Here is a 24,929-nt window from a genome sequence, read left to right as displayed (position 1 = left end):
AATACAAAAAGCGGTTTTGAAAACAGCATTAAATTTTACTTTCTCTATGTCATTTCTAAACCATGTCATTATTTCAGAGTTAAACTAAACAAAACATGCAGTTTTTGGCTTTGCTTCGTCTGTTGAATTGAATTGGGCACAATTCTTTATTTTATAATATTCAGAAAGTTATTGATAGGAAACATTACTGTTTATTTTCTCTACCTCATGTCTAAGCCATGTCGTATTTTTTAGAGTAAAACGAAACCAAACAAGCAGTATGGCTTCGCTTCGTCTATTCAGTTGCATCGGACACAACAAACAAATTTATATTATTTTGAAAACAGCATTGCTCTTTACTTTCTCTACGTTACATCTAAGCCATGTCAATCTTTCAGAGTTAAAATAAACAAACAGATAGTTTATGGCTTTGCTTCGTCTATTCAGTTGAATTGGACATATTTGCTTAATTTTAATATTCAAAACCGTATTAAAAAACTACTGTTTACTTTTTCTACGTCATTTCTAAACCAAGTCGTAATTTTCAGAGTAAACCAAACCAAACAAGAACTTTATGGCTTCGGTTCGTCTATTCAGTCGAATTGGACAAAATTGCTTATTTTATAATATTCAAAGCAGTGTTGAAAAGAATCTTTACTGTTTACTTTTTCTGCGTCATGTCTAAGCCATGTCGTATTTTCGGAGTAAAACTAACCAAACAAGCAGTTTATGGATTCGCTTCATCTATTCAGTTAAATTGGACACAATTGCTGAATCTATAATATTAAAATGGGTATTGAAAACAACATTACTTTATACTTTTTCTACGTTATATCTAAGCCATGTCATTTTTTCAGAGTAAAAATAAACCAAACAAGCAGTTTATGGCTTTGCTTCGTCTATTCAGTTGAATTGGACACATTTGCTGAATTTATAGTTTTAAAATCAGTATTGAAAACAACTTTACTGTTTACTTTCGTTAAGTAATCTAAGCCATGTCAACTATAATACCGTAAACAATGAGTGCAGGGGCCGCCATTCGGCCACAATATAGTATAAAACTTAAAGACATAGGAACCTGGTTCCCATCTAAACTTCAAAATCGAAAGTGGTTACTTCTCTTTGGATCAGCTCAAACTCCAGACGGAATTGAAACTTCTAAGCGATGGCAGGATTTGCATGATTTCGAGACCAATTCAAACAAAAACTTGTCACGTATGCAGCGGGCAATAGGGTCCGAAACGTATGACATACTGAAGATTCATAATATTCAACTAGAGCAAGCTCTTGAAACGCTACGAAAATTTGCCCGTGACTGCAGAACAACCAGTAGCCGTCAGCCCATAGTCTATTATTCCGGGTACGCTGAAATTGGAACAGGCAATTGGTGTTTTTCCGATGGCACCATTCAACTGATCGATGTCAAGGAGATCTTTGAATACGCCACCGATGATCTTGATGGAAATCCAGTATATCCCTTAATAATATCAGATGCCTGTTACAGTGGCGCCTGGGCTAACGAGAGTTTCTGTATGGCCCAAAGAGGTGTCAAAATTTACTGTCTTTCGTCTTGCAGAGAATTTCAAACCGCGTGTAATATGCCAGGTTTGTCATCACAATATTTTGAGTATTCATAACAGATTTGTTTCTGGTTTTCAGAGAATTTAGGGATAAGCTGACCCAAAAGTTTAGTGCAAATTTGCTTTCACTTGAAAGTGAATCTCGCAACAAATCTTAATTCAAGTTTTTTAAATTATCCCTTGTGAAAAATGCTGACCATAAATTTAATTAACTCTTTTTGAAACATATGAGCAAGAAAAATAAACAGAGTTCACACCGAAGGAAATCCATAGATTTCACGCTTTTAACAAAAGTACATTTAAGAGATTTAAATTAATTACATTCCATGTGCTTTGTATTTAAATTCCATACATAAATTAACTGAAATTCACATTTACGGTAACTGAACCCATGTAACTAAAACCATTCACGTTTATGCATATCTTTGATATTTACAGCTTTTGTGAGCAAAATTTCTGAAGTTAATCCAAATCTAACTCTAGCTTTATTTCTTAGAGTTTTATCTAATCTAACCAATCTAACACAATTTTCATTCGCGTGAACTGCGGTTACATTGTGAATTTTAATTACAAAAAATTATAAGAAGTACTTACGAAACTTTGTTTTAAATTATTTAGCTGAGAGGGTAAGGAGATTTAACGCTAATTCAACTTTAGAAAGATAGCAAGTAGATGTCATCAATTTGTGAGCGTTTTGCACGACCCCGGCACGGCAGCAGTTTCGCTTAGGGTATATTAACTCCTAGTAGAAGGGTAAGAGGCCCGATTTAATTATTTCGCACCTATTTGTTCACAAGTTCAACTTTAATTTAAGCCAACTCCAGTTTTAGTCCTCGATTTACTTAATAATGCTTGTGGGGGAACTTAAACAAGTTATTTTTTAATCTGCAACTGCATCAGCAAAAGATAAAGATAATAATCATCAAACGAATTTGGAGTGAGTTTAAAACCACAAGGAGTTGTAAATAATAAGAGCGTTAAGAGTGGGGGTACTCATGCGATACTAAACATGGAATATTGGGAGTGATCCTAAGTGGGCATTCCCAGGATCTTAAACCTGAGATTTAGAGGGTCATAGTGAGAGGATAATCCTGCGATACTTGGGAATAGAGGGGGTGATGTTAATGGGGTCCTTTACGATACTTAAACATGGGAAAATAGGTGTTGATTAAGTGGGTATTTTTTACGATACTTAAACATGGGAAAATAGGGAGTGATCTCAAGTGAGCATTTCTTTCCTGGGTTCCTAAACAAGTTCATTTAGGGCCTCATGCTGAGTGGTTAATAATACAAAACTTAAACAATGGAATATAGGCGGTAATCTTGTCTTTTTTCTATAGTTTAACATGGATATATAGGATGTTATTTAAAGTGGGTATTTTTGCAATGGTTAAACATGGGAGTATACGGGCTTATCCTGTGTGGGCATAACAGTATAGGGGAGAGAAAATAGGGGAAGTTTGCGTAAATGGGTCACCGTAATTAACCTAAACAGTTGGAATAGGTTTCGTTGGACTAAATTGCTATTTCTTTCTCAATATTTTTGTTCTCTATGTACCTATGTCTTCTTCATGCGAAAACAGTTGAGTGATTATGCTTAAAGTGTTCAAGTGTTCATATTTCTCAAGGAGCGCCCAATTGCAACGATTGCAACAGAAGATTTGAAAAGCGATGATGAGATTTATCAGGAAGTGAAAAAAGAATATAGTGATAGGTATCTGTATTTCTTAGCAACATGTTTTTACCTGGATTCTGCTCTTGATTTGAATATTGCATTGATATTCAGAGCCTATGACGGACACAATGGTTTTGACAATTTTACACATGACACATTTCAAATCTTAAAAAATATTGCATGCTATTCTCCATGACGCTTCCGGTTTTGTCTTTGAACAGAGCGAAAAAAGTTCAAATGGTTCTTACACCTTGACCTGTCCTGTCAGAAATGAATATCTCGGTCACGTGACAGGCATAGCTTTCTGTATCTATGTGAAGACCTATAAGAGAAGGTTGGTCAGTTTACTGGAACATTTAAACTACCACCAGTTTTTCGTGATATTGAAGACTTTTCGACATCAAAACTTGGTTTTACAATCAAAGAGTTTTCTGTGTAAACTCATATTTACAGCAATACAGTTTGTTTCCTAGCCTCAAATTCTTTCACTATGTTTTCGTCAAGCGAACAAAGGTCTTACCAGTGGGTTTCAAAACTTCTCCATGGTTTGTCTTGGGAGAGCGGAGAATACTCCAATTGCTATCTGTGGCAAATTATTAAAAGCGTTCAAAACTTTGTATTCCCGTTTTCCGACTTTATGCAAAAATAAGCGGAAAAAGCGGTAACTTTGAAGAAGTTATTCCAATGAGACGTTTTAAATTTGGAGACGTTTTAATGTATATAGGTTGAAAACCTAAAATTATATCGCGACATACCAATTTGTGATATACATTCGGTAAATTTTCTTAAATGACTAAAAAGCAGAGACTGTGCTACTAAGAAGGCGAGACTATTTTACCTGTGGCTGACGAGTGAGTTGTTGTTTAGAAAAATTAACTCCATCTCTCCGTCAAGTAATTTGTCCCAAAATTTGACATTTTACAGATACATAGCGGCTGAAGACAATCTAACCGTTACATTTGTTGAAGAAGAGAAAGTTGATACTCCTGGTCAATCAGTTCTAAGAAAGGAACAATTTATCTGTACTGATGCAAAAATCAAGACACTGAAAAGTTAGCTTTTTCTCTTAGAGTACTTCAAATTATACCATGTCTATGCAAGAAGACTGAAACTAACCCATTAACCTATGCCCAAGCATTCAGTACCAGATCATATATCTCCAACATGTGGATGTCTTCCGGTTGAAATTAAGCAGAGCACCAGAGACAGCAGCGTAGAGGCAGTTGTGCTCAGAAATAAAACTGATAAGGTCAATGCAAACATTACTATTGCTTACAAATAAAAACTGATGAAAACGTTTAACTTGTGTGTTACGAAAACTTTTGTCAATTAATTATGCATGAGCTTTAGGTTCACTTAATCGTTTAATGAAAATTTTGTTTCAAATGAACCAACCTGAGAACAAAATTGACAATTGAGGAGCTATAACTGGTATAGTTTTTGATAAAAATCACCAAGAAAGGCGATCTTGGTGGTTTTGTAACTCTAGAATTCTAAGATCTGAGGTGGTTTGTTTTACACAAACTTTTATAATAGCTTTTCTTACTGCTGTTTCTTTAGTCAAATGGGTGTTTTTTAAAACTCGATTGTGATGAGTAAACATTCTTGTTTTCACTTCTCTCCTGCACAGTTGGATACAATCTACCTCAGCCGAAACTATGAATAAAAAATATCAACTACTGATAGACTTTTTATAGTTGTTTGTGGCCCATCATGTTGTGGAAAAATTGCCATAATTTTCAAAATTTTACATCAAAACACCTTCTCACCCAAGTTTGAATCAGTTTTGTATTTCTATCAGCGTGACCAACCTAAGTTTCAGTTCATTGACAGAAAAAAAAACATTCAGTTTATGGAGTTTTCTAATTTTGAGCAAATATCAGAACTAGATGATTGCTTCTTGATATTTGGCGACTCAAATGAAGAAATTTTTAAGAATCAGTGTGAAAAACCAGTGTGATCCACGTGAAGCACAACTTGTTTCGACCGAGCAAATAATCCAGAACAATTGACTGTAATACAACACAAATTAGTTTATTTGCTCGATAACTACACAGCACAAAATTTTTAATAGAAATTTACGAGTTATCAACAAAGAAAACATTGGTCATTTTACAATTGATCAAGACCCGAAAACGTCGGAAGCGTTACATTACACTTCTAATAGTGTGCCTCCAGGTCCCTTAGTTCTTGCTTACCTCCAGCAAAACCTGTTATTACAAGTCTAACAAATGAAAGAGAAAGGAATGTGTAAGCTTTAGCTAATACTACAAGTATCAGATATCAAGATAAAAGAGTTAATTAGGTCAGCTTTAAGAATTTTATTTTATTCTCAGCAAATGCTTCTTGAAAGTGGTAACGTTCGTTAACAAAAACTTAATAGAAACGGACGAACGTTAATTAAGAAAAATTTTATCCAAAAAGGCAGGTTTGAAGGCGAAAAAAACTATATTGCATTCAGCAGAATTCGCTCTGACTCCAAAAGGCTTGTTTACTTGGAAAAAAAATTTTAAAAAATCTCGACAACCAAGGCTAGAGAAACGAAGCAGCACTTTTAACCCTCATGCAAAGAAGTACGAACGAGAAGACGGAATAGTTCAGAGCTAGTGTTAACTGAGCGGGAAAAAGAAGTAAACGTGCCCGAACAAATGGATTCTATTGGTGATGACAGCAAAATCGATACAGTCATCACAAAAATTGGAAGTTTTGAATCAGTAATGGCAATGGGGAAACTGAGAGAAAAACACAAAATCCAAGGTGCAGAAATTTTGCTTGATCTTATCCTCCAAGCAGAAGCAGTTGCAGTTAGCGAAGAAAGCAAGTTACTATACATCAATCCAGAACCAACAAGTGTACTATTTTTGCAACAAGTTACTAATTTTTGTATGTCCTACAGCAGCCTACTAAGAAAATTGATGAGTCAGAAACCACCCAAATTTTAAATGTTCTCCCTATTGAGACTGAACTTGTCGCCAAGCAAAATCTACAAGCCCATGAAGATGAACAAGAATTCTTCCCAACCCAACAAAGTCCACAATCAGGAAACGGTAACCCCAAAAAATCCAAAATAAAAAAAAAGAACAAAAAAAAACAAACAAAAGGGAGACCGAAACGAAAAAAAGGATCTCTTTCTCTTCTGGAGAAACTTTTTCCAAAAAACCCTGCTCCCTTTGGTAGCCCAAAGTGACCTCATACACACAGGAAAAAGTTAACGGGTAAAGTGAAATGAGGCTTAGATATAAAACTTTCCACGATAAAAACAGCTCAATTCGTTTAAGGTTTCCAAGACAAAGAGTGATTGGATAGCTTATTAATAAACTTTGGTCTCTGAATTTAGCTCATGTTGATGAACTGGCACAGTAGAATTGAGTTTTCCAATACTTTTTGGTAACAGTTGACTGTCAGTGACGATATCTATCTGTATAACCAAGGAAAACAAAATATGCAACAGAATCGGCCCAAGATTTCAAAAAAAAATGATCAAGTACAAACATCCATTAAATGTGTGGGTTGACGATGGTACAGAGTTTCTCTCAGCTTTCAAAAGCTTGTGTGGGGGTTTTGAAAAAAGATTCAGTTATATAGCACTTTTAGTAAATAGAACTCTGCTTTTGCAGAAAGAAACATTCACTCGCTGAAAAGTATCATCTGCAGATACTTTGAAGAAAAGAGGGCGTACTCTTTTTTTGATAGCATCGATCAGTTTGTGAACAAAAATATTTCAGGTGTTAACGTGGCCACTAAAATTGCCCAAATAAAATTTGCAAAAAAAAATGTACCGAGACTGGTTTCCCTGAGTGCGCAAACAGGTATCCTTCAATAACCCAAATTTTATATCGGACACTTTGTTAGAATTATCAGAAAGGACAAGGCGTTCAGAAAGAATGCAAACAATCCTTTACTGACGAGGTATCTGAGATAACAGGTACTTCGACTTTGTCAGCGCCAGCCTACTTCAATATTGACGGAAACAAGGGAAAAATGGTTGATGAATTCTATAAACCAGAATTACAACTAGTTCGTGAACGGAGCGAACAAAATGGCTCGCAATCGATTTGAAGATGAGTTCACAATTTTTTCGGCTTCATTTTGAAACCTGTTTAATTATGAAAATCAACTTTGGGGCAATTGCATTGTTGAGTTAATTGATTTTATCTTTCCAACAAATATTGGAAACGTTGAGGATGGAGATTTCATTGCTTTCGGCCTGGAACAATATGAGACAGCTACAAAAAGGCAGCAGAAGCCAATGTTATTTCATGACCGAACAAGGGATTAAAATTAGGTTTTATTCCAGGGACATTTGACACAGTAAATCAGTTTCTTGCATTAATCAAGGGTACAGCCGGACCGCTTCACATTTCCCTCAAAAGTTTGAAATCTGGAAGGAAGGAAAGTTTGTTTGGAAAACATGAAGAAATTACGTTTCCAAGCGAAAAAATTCCTAGTAATTTTAGTTTTAAGGCAGGTCCTGATGGCAATGGTATCCATATTGGCTAAAAAATGAACAAGACTGCAGATAAATTAATGAAAAGAGAGCCCATTATGGAGAGCTACCACCGGCTCTGTTGGCTGTTGAACGTTTGATATTTGCAAATTCAAACATTATTGAATATCAGTACTTGGCTGATGCTAAATAGCCTCTTTTACGCCTCATTGATTCAAAACAGTGTAAAAAAATCGGTAGTGTGTGTGAAGTTGAACCAACACATTAAATACTTTTTGGAACTTGGGTTACAAAAAAACTAATGACGAACACAATTCAGTCCGTTTCAATTAAACTGCGAACTTCTGAAAAACCAGTGGTTTGGTTCCCCTATTGGAAACAGGAAAATTTTTCTTGACGTTAAAATTCAAAGTTTTTAGTTTAAAAGTGATTCATTCTACTCACATCAAGTAACGTCTCTGCCGCATTTTTCTGGATACTTTCGAAAAAGATGTAGTGACTTTGGAGCTTGGGCTGAGGGCACGGGTCGTGTTGCTCTGCCTTTAGCACGCCGATCATTCTACCAACTGCCGAACGAATTGGAAAAAAACAGTTGTAACACAGTAATCCGGGGCTACTGGGCGTAGTAAGCAGTGGAAAAATCTCCAAAGCAAGCGCTAAAGATCATATTTTCTAGTGCAGTAAACAAACAATCTGTGGATCACGGAAAAGGACATTACCTCAACGTAGGCTAGGAAGTTGGTCAAAAAATTCATCCAAAAAATCAACCGCAGTAACAAACCGAAGAAACATCACTCTGATGCACCTGAAAAGAAGTCGGTCAATTTTTTTTCGCCAAAGTTAACGATGATCGCTAACTTGTTGCCAACAGAAGCGACTCACAGTTCTCTTGATTGATTGAAAAACCAGTTCTTCTAGTAACGTTTGATGGATCTTTTCGCCAAAAATTGGGACGTTTTTACAGTCCAAATGGAGCTATGTTAGAGTTTGAAGTCTCTGGTGATCGGGATAATTCCATTGATTTATTAATAAGTTTTCGTAATAAAACGTAAAATTTTTCAGTCATCTGGAACTGATTTCAAATATGACGCAGGATTTCTTAATAACAAAGCGAAAACTGATGCTTCATAGATTGCCAATAATCTGTTATCTTCATTGTTTTCTGACTGTACCGTATTCGCTAATTGAAAGTTTCAAATGTTAACGGTAACTATGCAAACAACAGTTTTATCGAGACGGATTTTTTTCACAACAAGGATAAAAAACACATGGCTAGCATGTCAAGCCGTCTCATTTGAGGAGAACCCGGACACGTTAATGTTAACAGAAACTGACAGGAGGAAAAAAAAGAGCCTGGAAATCAGCCGAATGCGCTTTTTATGGAAAAACTGTCCCTGGCTTATTTACCTGTGATCAACATATGCTTAGCAGTCTTACGTTTCGCATTGCTATCAGACGCTCTATTGAGTTTAGTCATCATGTTTGATGACGCTGCAAAACACTATAAGTAGAAAATACAGAGGCTAATTTGTATGTCCGCAAGATGACGCTAAATGATGACGTTATGTCAGCCATTGAAAAAACTTGTTAAGCAGTCCCTCATCTTATTCCTAGTTCGAAACGTAATCTAAACGTTTCTGGCTTCAACTGGTATCCATAGTTGGAACCGAAAGGTTGTTTTCTCGCGAAAACCAATCCTTAGACTTGCAACTTGTCTAAACGCTAATGAAGCTTGCTTAGACAACAACAGACTCAAACCGTTTCATTATCAGAACTTTGGTCTCAAACAAAAATATTTTTATCGCAGCGGATTGCCTGTAGCGGATATTCCAATATCAACAGATGACGATAAACGTCTCTGCTTTAAAGCAATATCCGATTTGGATTGTATTGACAATGATCATGGAATGAAATTGAGCAAGTATCCCAGCCACTTCCTTGTGGTTTTTTACCTAACCAGCACTCATAATTTTATTTCAGTTGAGCTGACAAACTGTTGAATAACCATGGAACTGGTTTTCTCAGCTGCTCTTTCAAACAAAATTGAAATTTTTATAATTGACGAAAAGCGAGCACATTTTATCTTGACGGTGCACAATATGAGTCGCAAAGCACTTTATTGACAAACTAATGAGCAAAGACGAAGTAAACGAGCTACTAGACCACAAGTTTCTAGGCGTCTTTAAAGCAAACAGTTTCCCTAAAATTTTGAAACCAAACTCATTTTTAATTGTCAATGCACCAACTTCAGACAATGGAACATTTTGGCCCCTCTTATGCGTCAAAAACAAGAATTTGATCTCCTTCGATCCTTTGGTGTAAATTATATTGTTCTATAACGATGCATATCGTAGACTGGTTACTACTAAAGCAGAAGTTCTGCTATGTCAATTTCCAGAAAACCAGCCAATGCAAAATCAAGACTCAAAACTATGTATACTATTTTGTATCCATGTTGTTCACTGGATTCTCAGTTTTCAGCGCATTTTTAAATTTACTGGTAATGATTTGATTCGTTCTGCTCTTCATTTGATGATGATTTCACTTTTCCAAAGTTTGAAAGAAATTCAATTTTCTCAAAACTTAATTTTTTCTTCATAAACAAAGCAAATGAACAACAAATCCGTATCAATATTCAAATTCCATACCCACTCACTAAAACATTCATAATCTGACAAAAGCCACGAGAATGAAGACCAACAAAAATAGATTCAAATATTCGAAATATTTTTTATTGAAATTGTCAGTTTTAGTTTGCTTGCCCGGAAACAATTATGTTGCGTACTGATTTCTGCACCACCGTTGCACTGACTTCACATTGTTTTCATTCTTTTTCTTCCAGCTTTGATCTGGAGCACTTGCTGTTGTGATTATGAAGTAATTGCTGGTAAACTTTTCCGCATTGTTGTTGCTGACTGAGTTTTTTCTTCTTTTCTAAGGTTTCTTCGTTTTTAAATCAAACTCTAACTTCAATTTTAAAAAGACATCGTCCTTGGTCTCCAAATCTGTTGCTGATGAAAACAATTATGGACAAATTGTTAAAAGACAAATTACGGGAAAAAATTATTCGTTTGAAAACGTCATTTTTAGTTGTTGCTTTTTCTTGTGTGTCTATCAGAACATGAAAGTGGTTAGTTGATCTTGTTGCTGTCAACAGACAAAACGCTGAATCAAAATGACATTTCACTGAAAAAACTTTCACGCTTGACAAAATAATTTTTTCATTAGTGACAAAAAATTTTGATCGCTTCTGAAATAACCAGGTGAAAGCTGAACCATTGTTTCAACCATGACTCTTATGTTGAGCTAATTTTCGGTTTTTTTAATAGAAGAAGGTCCGTCAGTCTTCAATTTTGATCCAGACTCTTCTTAACTCATTCGAAAATGTTCCCTATTTTTTTAAGCTTTTTCAGCAAATTTGCGATTTCTTCTGTAGTCAGTGAGAGTTGTTGTTTAAATTCGTAATCGTCATCAACTTTCTTGAATAGTTTCGGATCCACATAGGTTCCAGTTTTCTAATAGGTTTTGGGGATGGTCCTGATTAGAGGTTTTTCCGTCGCTGAAACAACAGAAAAGATATCCCAAACTTAGAATCTTTTGTGAGAGAAAACGGCATATTCCAATCAGATTCTGGTTATTATTTTGTACTGATAACAGGTTTTTGTGAAACTCGATATAAAATGAAACGACCCGGAAGTCAAAACATTCACATTAAAGTGGTGCGTCAAGTTTGGATTGAAGATGTATCGTTTTGGTTTTCAATTGCGAATAGGTTTAGATGTGTGACAATAGAGACTCAAGTTAGATCAAAGATCAAGTTGATAGGAAGACATATAAATTCAATCAGAACATTTGGGCAAAAGGAGAAGTCAAGACATGTAGAAAAACTACTATTGAAAAAAGCACTTGTTTGTTTAATTATTAAGACGCTCTTAAATATATTTGGTCCATGAAAAATTTTTACAATTAAGGTCAGAGATCAAATTGATAAGAAGCCTTAAAGTATACAAAAGTATAAGAAAAAGCGGGAAAAAGAAGGAAAATTCAAAATATAGGTAAAAAATTTGTGTGAAAAAAAACAGCATGAACCTAAACATTGGACATAAATGTATATATATATATAAATATATATATATATATATATATATATATATATATATATATATATAAGTCCTTAAACATTAAACTGGTGCACTGATAAAAGCTAGCTTTAATAAGTTTGTCTGACTGCGAGTAAAACAAAGTGGATCAAAATTGTAGTGAGTTTATTCAAAACAAATGTGATCTAAGGGAGCGTCTGAACCATAAAATCAAATTAGTTGTAACAACTCAGACTATTTTCCTTGCTCTCTCTCTCTCTCTCTCTTTCTCTGTGTGTGTGTGCGTCCCTCTATCTCTTTCTCTCAATCTTTTTTTTATCTAACCTCGGTTGCTTGCTTGAGTTTTTTTAGGAATTTTCAAACTTCAGAACGTCCTATTATTTGCAGTCTGATTTTGAGGAGTCCTGGCAAAGGTCCTTAGTATATCAGACTATGTATAAAAATATGTTGTTTTTTTCAACAGTACAATGACTTTTATATGAAAAATTGGATTAAATCAGACTGCTTCACTATACCTAACCCAATTATCGATTTTGTTGCCACTTTGCCGGGATAAAACTACCTACCAATGGAAGTGTTATTTATTCTGGTGGTCTAGCGCCACCACAACTACTGCAGGCGTTTGAGACAAAAGACGTTTCAACATTTCCCGAAGAGACAAAGCAATTTCTCTTCAAGTATGATTGCGACTGTTTGCCACTTTTCGAGATCCAATTTGGAGCTAAAGATGCTCGTGACAGTTTAGCCAGTCTTTGGGGCGTTCGATAATCGCCCAGATCACCAGCAGGTTCTTCAGGACAGAGCTTACTGAAAACTCCGCTGAGTGACCCTAGTGCTACAACGACAACTCAGACCTAAAGCCCGTCATTTTTCGAAACACTCAGTAAAAATCAATTTCCTGTGATATTAGGATTTGAGAAGATAATCCAAGAAATCTCCGTTATTAATATGTTTTCAAAGGCAAACTTTAAACTACTAAAAACACAAGTTACAGAGAGCGAAGGAGATGATAAGATTATCAGCCCAAACATTTTGGAGACGCCAAAAATCCGCAGAGCACCTAGAAAAAGAAAGTCAGACTCTTCTGTCTCGGTGTTTTTTGAAGAATAATTTTTTTATCAGCATCACTATGTCTGCATCAATTTAGAGCTTCCCAAAATGGATTTTTATCAGGTTTATTTTTATGTGTTAATTTGGTGTTTATACATAAAAAATTTGCAAAAATTTCAGTTTTTCACAAATTGAATATGGTTGAACTTGTTCTCTGTTTTTGAAATATCCTATAAGCAAAAACTAAACTAGGAAAATTTTTGAAAAAGGAATTCACTCTTAAAACCTAAGTATCAGTTTAAATGTAACTATACTCTTCCATTGAGTGCTTTCAACTGAATTTTCCGAAGTTAGTCAGCGTACAAACAGCAGAAATTAGTTGCTTCAGCACATTAAACATAACAAGAAAAACAAAATCTCTACCACTTTTTCTCTGGTTACTCGAAACGTCTGCAGTGTTGTATAGCAATTAATATCATAAACTTAAACCAAATAAAAACTAAATAAAAAGAAAAATAACTAAAGAAACACACAAAATTGTTAAGATTGAAAAACCAACAGTTCGTCCTTAAAGATTTTTAAAAAGCTTTTTGGATGAATAAAAATAGATATCTTGATGTAAAACGTAGCAATACACTCATTCTGTGAATAGGGAAAGAAAGGGACTTACAATAACTTGAAAGCCGAAAAAAATGGTAAACTTAGGCAAAGACTTTGAATTTATACTGGTTATACATCAAATGACAAGATTGAACTGTAGAAAAATTGGTAAAAGAAGGACTTGGTATCATCAACTAATTGCCAGCCGGCTGTTCCTATACTAAACAAGAAAATGGTTGTGAAAAAAATTTTAGAAAACAATGAAAAACACTAATTTTGCTGTTTTGTTAACATTTTAACAGTAAACTCTTACCCCAAAAATGTGGGCTCCAAAAGAATTTGGGATTTAGAATAACAAAAAGGGACTTTTAATATTTTGAAAGCCGAAAAAACGGTGAACTTAGGCAAAAACTTTGAATTTATACTGGTTATACATCAAATGACAAGATTGAACTATAGAAAACATGGTAAAAGAAGGACTTGGTATCATCAACTAATTGCCAGCCGGCTGTTCCGATACTAAACAAGAAAATGGTTGTGAACAAAATATTAGAAAACAATGAAAAACACTAATTTTGCTGTTTCGTTAACATTTTAACAGTAAACTCTTACCCCAAAAATGTGGGCTCCAAAAGAATTTGGGATTAAGAATAACAGGAAGGGACTTTTAATAATTTGAAAGCCGAAAAAAAAGTAAACTTAGGCAAAAACTTTGAATTTATACTGGTTATACATCAAATGAAAAGATTGAACTATAGAAAACATGGTAAAAGAAGGACTTGGTATCATCAACTGATTGCCAACTATTCCGATACTAAACAAGAAAATGGTTGTGAGAAGTATTTTAGAAAAAAAATGAAAAACACTAATTTTGCTGTTTTTTAACATTTTAACATTGAACTTTTAACCCAAAAAGTGGGCTCCAAAAAAATTTGGGATGAAAAAGAGTTTTTCGTTCACATTCACAGGCAATGAATTACAAACACTTTTATCACACTCATCATGTTCAGACTAATATTTAATGAAATAATTAGCACTTAATTAAAAGCTAAATAGCGCTTAGTTAGCCAAATTACTAATTAACTTAAAAATGATTTCTTTGCAGGTTTGTAATTCGCTGGCGATGCTTAACAATTTTGCTGATAAGCGTCGAGATCGAGAAACTGCTCATTTACCAAAACAACTGTCCATTCATGTCCCATTAACATCTGGCATTAATTAGAACATCAACTATCTGATATAAAGGCGTTAGAACCCCATTTTTTTGCAATTTTGAACTCCCCTGCAATTTGATGTGAAGTTCTATTCTGAGAATTGTCATAAAAGGCTTTTAAATAAAAAAAAATGTAACTGTCATATAACTGTCATCTTTGACTATTTATGACCTGGTTGACAAAAAAAACTAACTTTTTCCAACGCGGTCGCTTGTTTTGTGACACAAATTTTGCGTAGCGTTGCTATAACATCCACTTGCAGACAATAGTCAAACAGCGCCCTCTCATTAGATTTTAATTCAATAAAACATGTTTAATTGCAAACCAATTGCATATTTTGCATAAAAAACCCAACACATTCTGTCTATCGGTCGCCCGTTTACCAATTCTCATGGTGTCAAGAGGATTAAACTGAAAAAAGCTTTCGAAGTTAAAATTTAAAAAAAATGATATTAGAAAACCGGCCAAAATTGATCAAACAGGTTGCAGCATATTCAAATTCCAAACTTGTTTCGCAAAATGAGGCATGGTCTACATTTCGCTGAAACCCTAGGAAAAATTTTTGATCCTTTCATCACTCAAGTTGAATTTTTATTACTCAGGCTAAAGCTTTAGGTGCTATTCAATATAAAAAACTCAAAAATGGTGTACCTTTGTCCTTTTTGCGATTCTTCAATCAGTACAGCTAGCAATTGAACTAGACATGAGCATCATTTCCACCCAGATGAACCCGGTTTACTTATTTACCAGTGTACATTATGCAAATTTACTTCGCAAAAGACCTCGAATCTCGAGCTGCTCATGGGGATCGAACACTCACGACTCACCAACTGTTGCCGCAGTTGCCATCTTGGATTTAATGACTCTCACTCCTATGCTAAGCAAATGAATTGTGTGCACTCTATACCTGTATTTGGCGAGGAGTTTTAACCAAGAGACACGCCGACGGAAAGCGCGTTCAACGGTCCTTCCGAACCTTTGAAACAACTGAGGCATATGAAGCACGTGATCTTTAAAACATCATGCGAGAAATAATCTTAATCGATAGCCTCATAACGTAGCAATTAAGCCACAGAAGGGTTAGTTGTGTGCGAAACTACATCTGATAAAGTACCATAATGACCAGCCTGTTAACTTAGAGGATGAGCGCATCGAAATATGCGGTCACTCACTTTTTACTCCAGTCTACGCAAACGATCTCCCGATTGCAGCCTACTTGGCAATTGTCGAAAAATGATGCGCAACGACATTTGGTTCGATGGGCAGTGGATGGGCACTGGAAAAAGTGCTCAAAAATGATGGGAAACTTGCACGTTTCGGACCAATTCAAATTTTAAACCAAACTGATTCCATAGTTAAACCATTTAATAAGAAAGTTTTGGCTAAATGCGGTACACAATAAATATTCTCGGGTATGTGAAAAGTTTTTAAAGAGTCTCCTTGAAATTAATGTTACAAAAACAACGCCAAAGTATCAAAGGAACAAGCCAAACAATGTTCTGAGATTCCCAATCTTCTGATGGGGAACATCTACCATCAGGCAAGTTCATTTTCAAAGCGAAAACGTGTATCAATAAAACAATGGTTTACCTTATAGTTTACAGCTACTACAGTAGTTAGAAGTTGGGTTCGTGGTGCGTTTTTTTTTCAAAGAAACCGTCGAAGTGCTTGATTGATGCCAAAGCAACAACTGAGGCTTATCTAGAAACCAAAAACAAGATTCAAATCAATGCTCAAAGGTTTTAATATGAAAAGTTATCACGAGGACAAACATCGACATTTAGAAACGAACAAAACTTTGTCTTCTTTTATCTGGCAAAACAATGATTATGAAAAATCAAATTTGACACTTTGAAACTTTTGATCTCCTCTATACATAAGCGCACGGCATAACTTCTAACAATTAACCAAATCACATCAACGCAGCGTGTAATCCAATTTCAACACCGAGCAATTTATATGATTTTTTTTCATATTTAAAAAAAATATTGCTATATTTCAAGTCTAGAGGTTTGCTGGCAATCCGGCCAAAAGCAGCTAAAGTGACACAACGAGCTGAAAATTTCACGTTAACCTGGAACGCAAAATTATCAATATCACAATTATAAAGTATGATACTAAGGAACAACGGCGAATCACATCGCTCGTTACAGAGATGTTTTCAATTGAAAAAAAACCTTTAAGCGTAATTTCCGCACGAGTTGACTTTTATAAAATTGACAATCTCTTTTTTTGTAAATGTTTCGCCGGCAATCTCAGAAATCATCCAATCGGGATTTTTTGTGTTAACCACTTCGGCAAAAAAAGGGCCACAAACTTTGAAAGAGCAGCAAATTAAAAAACTAAAACTTTATATTATACAGGAGAGTTTGGATAGATATTGCTCATATAAATCTAACCAAAAAAACAAACGTTGATTTGAAGAATGGAAAATTTTGCGCTTTACATTATTTAATAAATTCTCAATTTCAAAGTTATCAATTATCTTTATGGAGAAATTTGAAACTTAAACAGCCAAAGTTTTTGTACAAGGCTGATTCCATGGTATAGCCATTTAACAAGAGATTTTTGGGCTAAATGCAAAAAACAAAAACCATTCTTGGTTATGTGAAAATTTTTTGAAGAATCTCCTCGAATATAAAGTTATAAATGCAACGCCAGAGTATAAAACGAAAAAAAACCAACAATGTTCAGACATTTCCAAATATTCTGAAGAGGAACAACTGCCATTAGCCAACTTTTTCAATACAAGTTTTCAGCTATGACAGTAACTAGAAGTTGGAGTCACGAAGTGTTATTTTCAAAGAAACCCGCGAAGTGCTTAAATTGATGCCAAAGTAGCAACTAATGCATATCTATGAACCAAACACAAGATTCAAATCAATGCTCTAAAGTTTAAATACGAAAATTGAATAGATATATAGAAACCAATAAAATTGTGTGATCTCCTATCTGGTAAAATTTTGATTGTGAAAAATCAGGTTTAATACTTTGGAAGCTTTTGGTTTCGTCTATAATGAAGCGCACGTCAATGCAAATTCAAGGCTAATTCCATAGTAAAACCAAAAAATAAAAAGAACTTTGGCTAAAAGCACTACCACTACACAATAACTACTCTTCCAAATCTTCTGAAGGGGGACAATTACCATTAAGCAAATTCATTTTCAATACGAAAACGTGTATCGATACAAAAATGATTTACCTTATACTTTTCAGCAGCGACAATAATTAGATGTTGGTCATGAAGTGTTATTTTCATACGACCCCGCAAAGTCCTTGATTGATGCCAAAGCAGCAACTGAAGCATATCTATGAACCAAACACAAGATTCCAATCAATGCTCTAAAGTTTAAATATGTAAAATTCTCCCGAACACAAACATCGATGTATAGAAACTAAAAAAAATGTTGGGATCTCCTATCTAGCAAAATTATGATTGAGAAAAATCAAGTTTAATAATTTGGAAGCTTTTGATTTCCTCTACATTGAAGCCCACGGCATCACTCCTAACAATTATTCAGATCACTTCAACACTTCAAATTATCACTTCAAATTTTGCAATTCAAGGAAACCGGATTGTAGTGTGCCGCTGTCTTTATTTCGTATCTGTATGCACATTTTCATGACTTTTGATGTCAAAGTGGAGTAGTGTTTTTGTTCTCGCCGAAACAGGAAGTGGAGAAGAAACAACGAGTTGTTTTACGGCGTGATTTTTTTGCTCTATTTTTAAAGTAGAGGGTGTAAATGGTGCTTGAACGAAAATTCGCTATCTCGCTAGTGATTTTTTGTTCACATGCAGAAGTTTCGCTTTGACTTTTTAACTTTTTTCCATTTATTAGATCGGATTTTATTATAAATCCCACTCCATTCATAGTTCATTCTAGGCCTAGTTTTTTTTGTTTGAACCAAAATTCCTGTTCTCGCTACAGGTTTTTGTTAACATGCGGCATTTTGAAACTGACTTTCTGTTTTTTTTTTGTTTTTTGATCTGATTTCTTTGGAAATGGATTTCCCAATTCACTCATAGTCCTTTCTAGGTCTAGTTTTTTTTGTTTGGTCAATAACAATTTTTTGAATTGTACGTCCTGCTGTGATTTCATATTTAAATAAAAACTTATTTAATTTCAAATCTACAAACTTGCAGGTTTCTAGTCAACACAGTTGACAAAAAGAGTTGAACACTTTACGTTAAAATGGGAAGCAAAGTTACCAAAAATGCAATTATAAGGAAACATACTAATGGATAGCGACGAATCACACCACCTGTTACAGAGATGTTTTCAATTGAAAAATCTTTCAGCTTAATTTCTCTAAAAGATAATTAACAGAAAAATGACAATAGCTTGTTTTGTATATGCTTCACCAGCATTCTCAAAATTCTCAAACATCAATCATTCGAGATTTATTGTGTCGGCCACTTCTGAACAATAGTGCACAAATTTTAAAGATGCACCAAAATCGAAAACAAAAGCTGTTTTATTCTACGGGAGACTCTGGATAGATAGTGCTCAGGTAACATTAACGCAACATAAATGCTGTTTTAAAAAAGCTCATTGGTGCATATTATAATATTGGATAGCTCTTCATTTTCATCTTTCTCACTTGTCTTTTTGTCGAAATTTGAGAGCTTAACAGACAAAAGTTTTTCTCCTATTTCGATTTCTTAATGAAACTATTTAACAAAAGAACTTTGGCTAAATACAAAAAGCATTAACCACTCTTGGGTACATGAAGAGATTTTGAAAGGTCTTCGTGAGATTGATGTTCTAAACACAACGCAAAAATTATCAATCGAACAAAATTTCAAACAATGTTCGGAGTTCAAAGTCTTCTGAAGGTGAACAATTACCATAAGGCAGTTTCATTTTCGTGTTCCAATGTTCAATTCGTAATTTTCAACAAAATTAGAGCTTCCGCAATTTTTCATTTTTTCTCTGTCAGAACTTTTTTTCGATTGACTGCTAATATTTAATTTTAAACAACTAATTCATATACTGAACGGTTTCCAGGCTAAGGTCTTAAAAGTTTCAAGATCTTGATCAGGGCAACTCATTCTAGTTAATTTGCAAAAAGTAGTACAGCAGGCACAAATGTGTGTTATTGCGCAGTCCCAATTGAGTTTACCTTGACCAAAAAATGGCAGCAATTAGTTGCAAAATGTCGAAAATGAACAGGTTTCCACTGGAACCTAACTTGAACTGCTTTTGATGTAAATATTGTTCCTAATTTAGTTTGTAGCTGCTGTCATACGCTCTAGCCAGTTGCATTTTGATTTGCTTTTAAATTATTAACTTGATGTTGGATTTTTTTTAGATGCATCTCCACGTCCATTTTCCCTCTGAAGTGTCGCTGAGCATTGCGACAATTTTATATCCTGAAAAGTTTTAGTTCTTTCCGAAAGCAAAGTGAACTCAGTGCGCGATAGAGTAATTTTTTCCGAGAGGATTGTATTTAATTTAAAGCGGTAAAAGTTACTGTTTTTCTCGAAGATATTCAGAGTTAAGGACTATCCCGTTATATCGTAGGCTTTGACGGCAGTAACAACAGTTCGCAAAAGAACTACTTGTTGGAAGAACAATTACATTTTTTTTTGATTCCCCATATCTGGAGAGTTTCGGGCGAATCTATATTTTCATTCTTGTGGCAAACAAAAGAACTGCCAGTGAATGTTGAATATTATAGTTTTGATTACTCAATGGCGCAATCTGTGAGAGTTTTTTAATTTTAGAAATCAATCTGTGCACCACCTTCATTGGAGCCCCAACCTTATCTTTTTCTGACTTGCACTGATGTAATACGTGAATTAAGCTCAGAGAGATTTTAACACTACCAAATGAAAAATTTGAGAGAAAATAACATACGAAAATGAGGTTTTGAAACGCTTTTTTTTACTTCATTTAGAAATTCCAACGTTAATATCTAATAACATTGAAGTGTGAAAAAACATCTAATGCGCTTTTCATATGGGAAAAAATTTAAGCACCCCGCCGAACTAACTGGTAAGTTTTAACTAGGAATCTGTGTCATTTTTCAAAAATATTGAAGTACGCTAGGAACTTCAAAATTGTATTATAATTTTTTTCGCAACCAGGAATTTTTATCATTTATTAAAAAATGGGTTTCAAAGTTTTGTCGAATCGGCCAATATTTATTGCTAAAACTCCCGAATTACAATTTGACTAATCAAGTGAGGAAAAATTCAAAAATCACGATATAATTTTAGCCATTTAGATCACGCTCACTTTCCAACAGTGTACTGATAGGTTATTAAGATTCTTTTTGATGATTTCAGGGGGAAAATACCCTCTATTTGATAGAAATTAATCAATTTCCAAAACGTCTCGTGTCTTTATTCGTCTAAGCGCACTGTGCTTAACACTGTGCTTAGCGCCAAATATTCCAAAAGGCATATAAATTGCTTCGAATAAAACCACAAGAGCCAGAAACTTCCAAAACATAAGAACCATCATTGGAAGCAATTTTTTAAACAAAACTCTCATTGCTTATCACGTGTGACTCCCCGATTATCTTCTTAAATGACACGATTTGATTATAGAACCTAAGAGAAATCACACCTAGCAGATGAGTTGAATGGGCTGAATTGTTTCATTTCATTTTACTCCAATTGAGCCATCCAGTTGTGGAGTTAATGATGTTAAAAATGTCAATTAATATTATGAAACCGATTTCTGAAAAACAAGACCCAAGAAAAAAATCTAAGTAACACACATTCCATGAGATTTCATTGAATCATCAGTATTTTCAGTCTGTAAGAAATTTATTTGGAACATTTTTACGTAGGAGAAAATTTATTTGAACTTTCTCTCTCAAAACTTATGAAAAGCTTTTATCTAAAATGCTACACTGTAAGATCTTAAAATACCCATGAAGTAGATGGTTATTTTATAGGCCTTTGCAAAAACCTTGTCTAAGATATTTTCATGTTAGATCTCCGACGAAAAAAAAATTTTCCGACCAACTTTAGACTGTAATTATTTTAAAAATTAGAAACATATCATCAAACTCTTATTTTTGTTCTTTTTTGTTGCTTTCCTGCCTAGTTTCATTGGAGATCGATCAAATAGGTTTTTTGAGAGATAAATTCTGCAATTTAGATTTTTGTCTGATGATTTATCGCATTTCATTTGGACCTTTGCCTTGTTTTATCTAATTCCTTTTTCAACTTGAATATTAAACGTTTGTAAAAACAGATGTTGATTTTCGTCCTGGTTAAAGTCTTTTGTTAATTGATTTTGTAGTTTATCTGGTATCCTAGTATCATTATTCGCACGTATCATTGGTTCTGAAAATAATTACATAATAATAATCGAGGATTTTCAATTAAAAGCTTATGGTTTGTATGACTTCTTACTAAATGATTTCTTTATTTTTTTGTTTTTAATGACTTATTAGTGGATCTCCCGGAAGACAAATCACATCTGCTTTGAGGTGATGTAAAGTTTGATTTAATTGCTTAAAATTTTATCTGGTGGTATTTTGTCTTGGTTAGTGTTATTTCGCCAACTAGATATTGAGTTTGTTCACAATTGATGGTTTTTTAGTTTTTAATTTGTAATTTATTTTTGTTCACTTTTAAAATTGATAAATTTTTTGTTATTTTTCAACGGTTTGAGTATTTTTGGAGTTTTTCTTTCTTTTTCTCATTTGATAGACAATTAAATCAAAAATGTGGATCAGCGGCTTCGGAATATTATATGCGACGAACATTACCGAGGGAGGATCCTTGTTTTATATATAGTATCTTTATTGTTTCTTTCCTGTCGAGCTGAACACTCGTCGTTTTGTTTGTGCAAGCTAATCTTCAGATAACGCATTGGGAAATCGAGAAAAAGCGTTGGATTGATTTTTTTGCATATCCTTGACAATTGATTTTCAGACAACCTCAATTTTTACGCCTATACTAAAATTGACTAACATTTACTTATGTTAAACTAGCAAAAAAATGCAGCTTCCAAAAACATTAATCACCATACTTTTCTTCATACTTTTAATATAGGCTGTTTTCGCTTATTTTTAAACTATGAAGGGGAGAGATGAGAGAGAAATCACGTCATTTCTTTGTGATCAGTTACCTTCACAATTTTCAGACATTGAGCCTTCAAGATATAATACATTTAGTTGCAAATGGAAAACGGAGTTATACTTTGAACCCTATTTTCCAATTGTGGCTAAAATTATTTTGGTTTTTAATGAATTAATCCGACTGCATTGCTATGGTTGCGGAGTTGTTGGATAAAGTCTGATGGTCTTTCAACTAATCTAACAGTTTTCAACTGACTACTAGAAGTTTTTTTGCAATTAGGACGCAGTCATTATTGAGTCAAAACACATTTTTGACGGTCGCAAAAGAATTTTTAAATGCACAGATCTCGTTTATGTTTCGACTTTGTGGGCCAATGCGAAATTTGATTATGTTTTTTTTTCTGTCCGATCATACTCACGTTTTGTCGAGTCAAATTCGCGCTTCAATGAACTGTCGCATGCATTGTTGAGTCATAGTTGCATTTCGTTACATAGTCGAGACACAAACGCGTTGCCTTGCGCTAATTCTCAGTACTTCGAGTCATAGCTAATTTTTTGTCTTGATTGCCAGTTGCACCGCCTTACTCCGGGTTGCTTACAAACAAAATTTTCTATGTGTCGAGAATTATCAGGACCTTATCAAGTTACGCCACGAAAATTTCTTGTCAAGTTCTTATCAAGGTGTTCTAAGAAATATTAATCTATCAAAATCATGACAAGATGCTTCAAGTTTTGCGAGAGTTATCAAGATCTTGCAAGACATGGTAAGTTGTATCAAGTTTCGTTTCACTGGGACTTTGACATTACTTTTTTACAGTATTTTGAGGTATAAAAAATGGCGCTGTCGTTAAAAGTGAAAAAGAATACTGGAAGACTTGATGCCCTTAGACGCCTTTAAAAAAGTGTCAATTTATAGGTGGAGGTGGAGAACTTACCTCATATATTACATCAGAGGAACAGTCTTCAAGGGATCGACCACGCACAGAGCCACTATACAGTTTGTTGTCTGAACAACAATCACCTCCAAACGATGAATTCTCCAAAGTCAACTTCGATGATGTTCTATCCTTTTTTAAAATTCATAAGAACAAAGCTCTACAATCTTTACTCGTATCGGGTGACCAATTTTGGGCAGTTTTCACAAATGCTGCGGATATTACAGTGGAAAATTTTTCTTGTGACTCTTTTGATAAATTGAAAACCATGGCTATTCAAAGCTGGGCAAATGGGAAAATTTTGCAGCCCTTGGCAGTTGATCGCCGGAAAGCCAAGAACAAATTTGCTGGGCAGATAGTAGAAAACCCAGCGGTTTCCCAATCGCTTATTTCGGTTGTTCAAATTGCCGACTTCGTTCAATCCCCAAAATCGCGAATTGAATCTTGCTTTTATCACAATTCTCGTAATTGGTTTCTGATAAATCATCACCAAGCACTGCAAACGCCACAAAAGTTGACGTTTTATTATAGTTTTAAGGATTTGCCCGATACATTGAAAGATGTCTGTTGCGTTTGTGTTGACAGAATTGGGTTAAATTTAACTTTCAAGTTACTGGTTATAGAGAACGATTCTGCGGATACACATAATGCAGTCGACATGACCAACCATAGAATGTGGTGTAATTATGTAACTGATCTGAAAAAGGCGTACGAACGACAACAAGATTTTTTTTTGTTATCTTTGGCTGTTCCTTTAATGCTGGCTCCTATAATCTTGTGGGATAAATTGTGTTCAGGAAGTCGTGCGGCTTGTAAACCCGACGGAGTCGAGTTTTTCAAATTATATGAATAAAAATCTGCTCTTTCCTTACCAATGTATAGCGAAACAAATTCATTAACTAGTGGCACACCACTTTTCGCTCATACAAAACTGAAAGTCAACTATTGAAGTTCAAATTGTTTCTCTTTTTTTAAAAAATATATACAGTGTGCTTGTACATGTTTTCCTAATTGCAAATGTTAAATGAAAGTTGCTTTGTGGTTTGAGTTTGTTGGCTGATCTGACTTGGGAGATAGCATAAGCGTTACTCTCGTAAAGATACTCTTTAAATTTAATCAAAAAAGATTTGATTCTTTCGCCTCAGATTATCTACCCCCCCCCCAAGCTTCTCCTCTCAACATCTCGAACACCTTCATAACCGATCACCTGAATATTTTCTTGTATGCCATGAACCAAAAAAGAAAAAGAGCAAATTTCATAACAAAACTTTGCCCTAGCATTGCACGGAGAGTCTAATTCATTTCA

The 24,929-nt window shown here is 34.5% G+C and overlaps 1 protein-coding gene across 1 annotated transcript; it reads left to right on the top strand.

Moving 5' to 3' along the window:
• Positions 1 to 553: 553 nt before the first annotated feature.
• Positions 554 to 24,653, top strand: LOC142350312 (uncharacterized). Its single transcript, XM_075402137.1, has 2 exons — positions 554 to 1,584; positions 23,605 to 24,653. The coding sequence occupies exons 1-2, from the start codon at positions 999 to 1,001 to the stop codon at positions 24,474 to 24,476; spliced, it is 1,458 nt and encodes a 485-aa protein (XP_075258252.1). The 5' UTR covers positions 554 to 998; the 3' UTR covers positions 24,477 to 24,653.
• Positions 24,654 to 24,929: the final 276 nt, after the last annotated feature.

The sequence above is a fragment of the Convolutriloba macropyga genome, chromosome 12 (genome assembly GCF_964194025.1).
Source record: "Convolutriloba macropyga chromosome 12, txConMacr16.3, whole genome shotgun sequence".
Taxonomy (NCBI): domain Eukaryota; kingdom Metazoa; phylum Xenacoelomorpha; order Acoela; family Convolutidae; genus Convolutriloba; species Convolutriloba macropyga.
This window is presented reverse-complemented; position numbering and strand designations above follow the sequence as displayed.

Excerpts from the sequence above, each read along its gene's own strand:
- LOC142350312 (XM_075402137.1), top strand. The coding sequence starts at position 999 with ATGAGTGCAGGGGCCGCCATTCGGCCACAATATAGTATAAAACTTAAA. Across the intron at positions 1,585-23,604 it reads AACCGCGTGTAATATGCCAG|GTGGAGGTGGAGAACTTACC; the intron begins GTTTGTCATCAC and ends GTCAATTTATAG.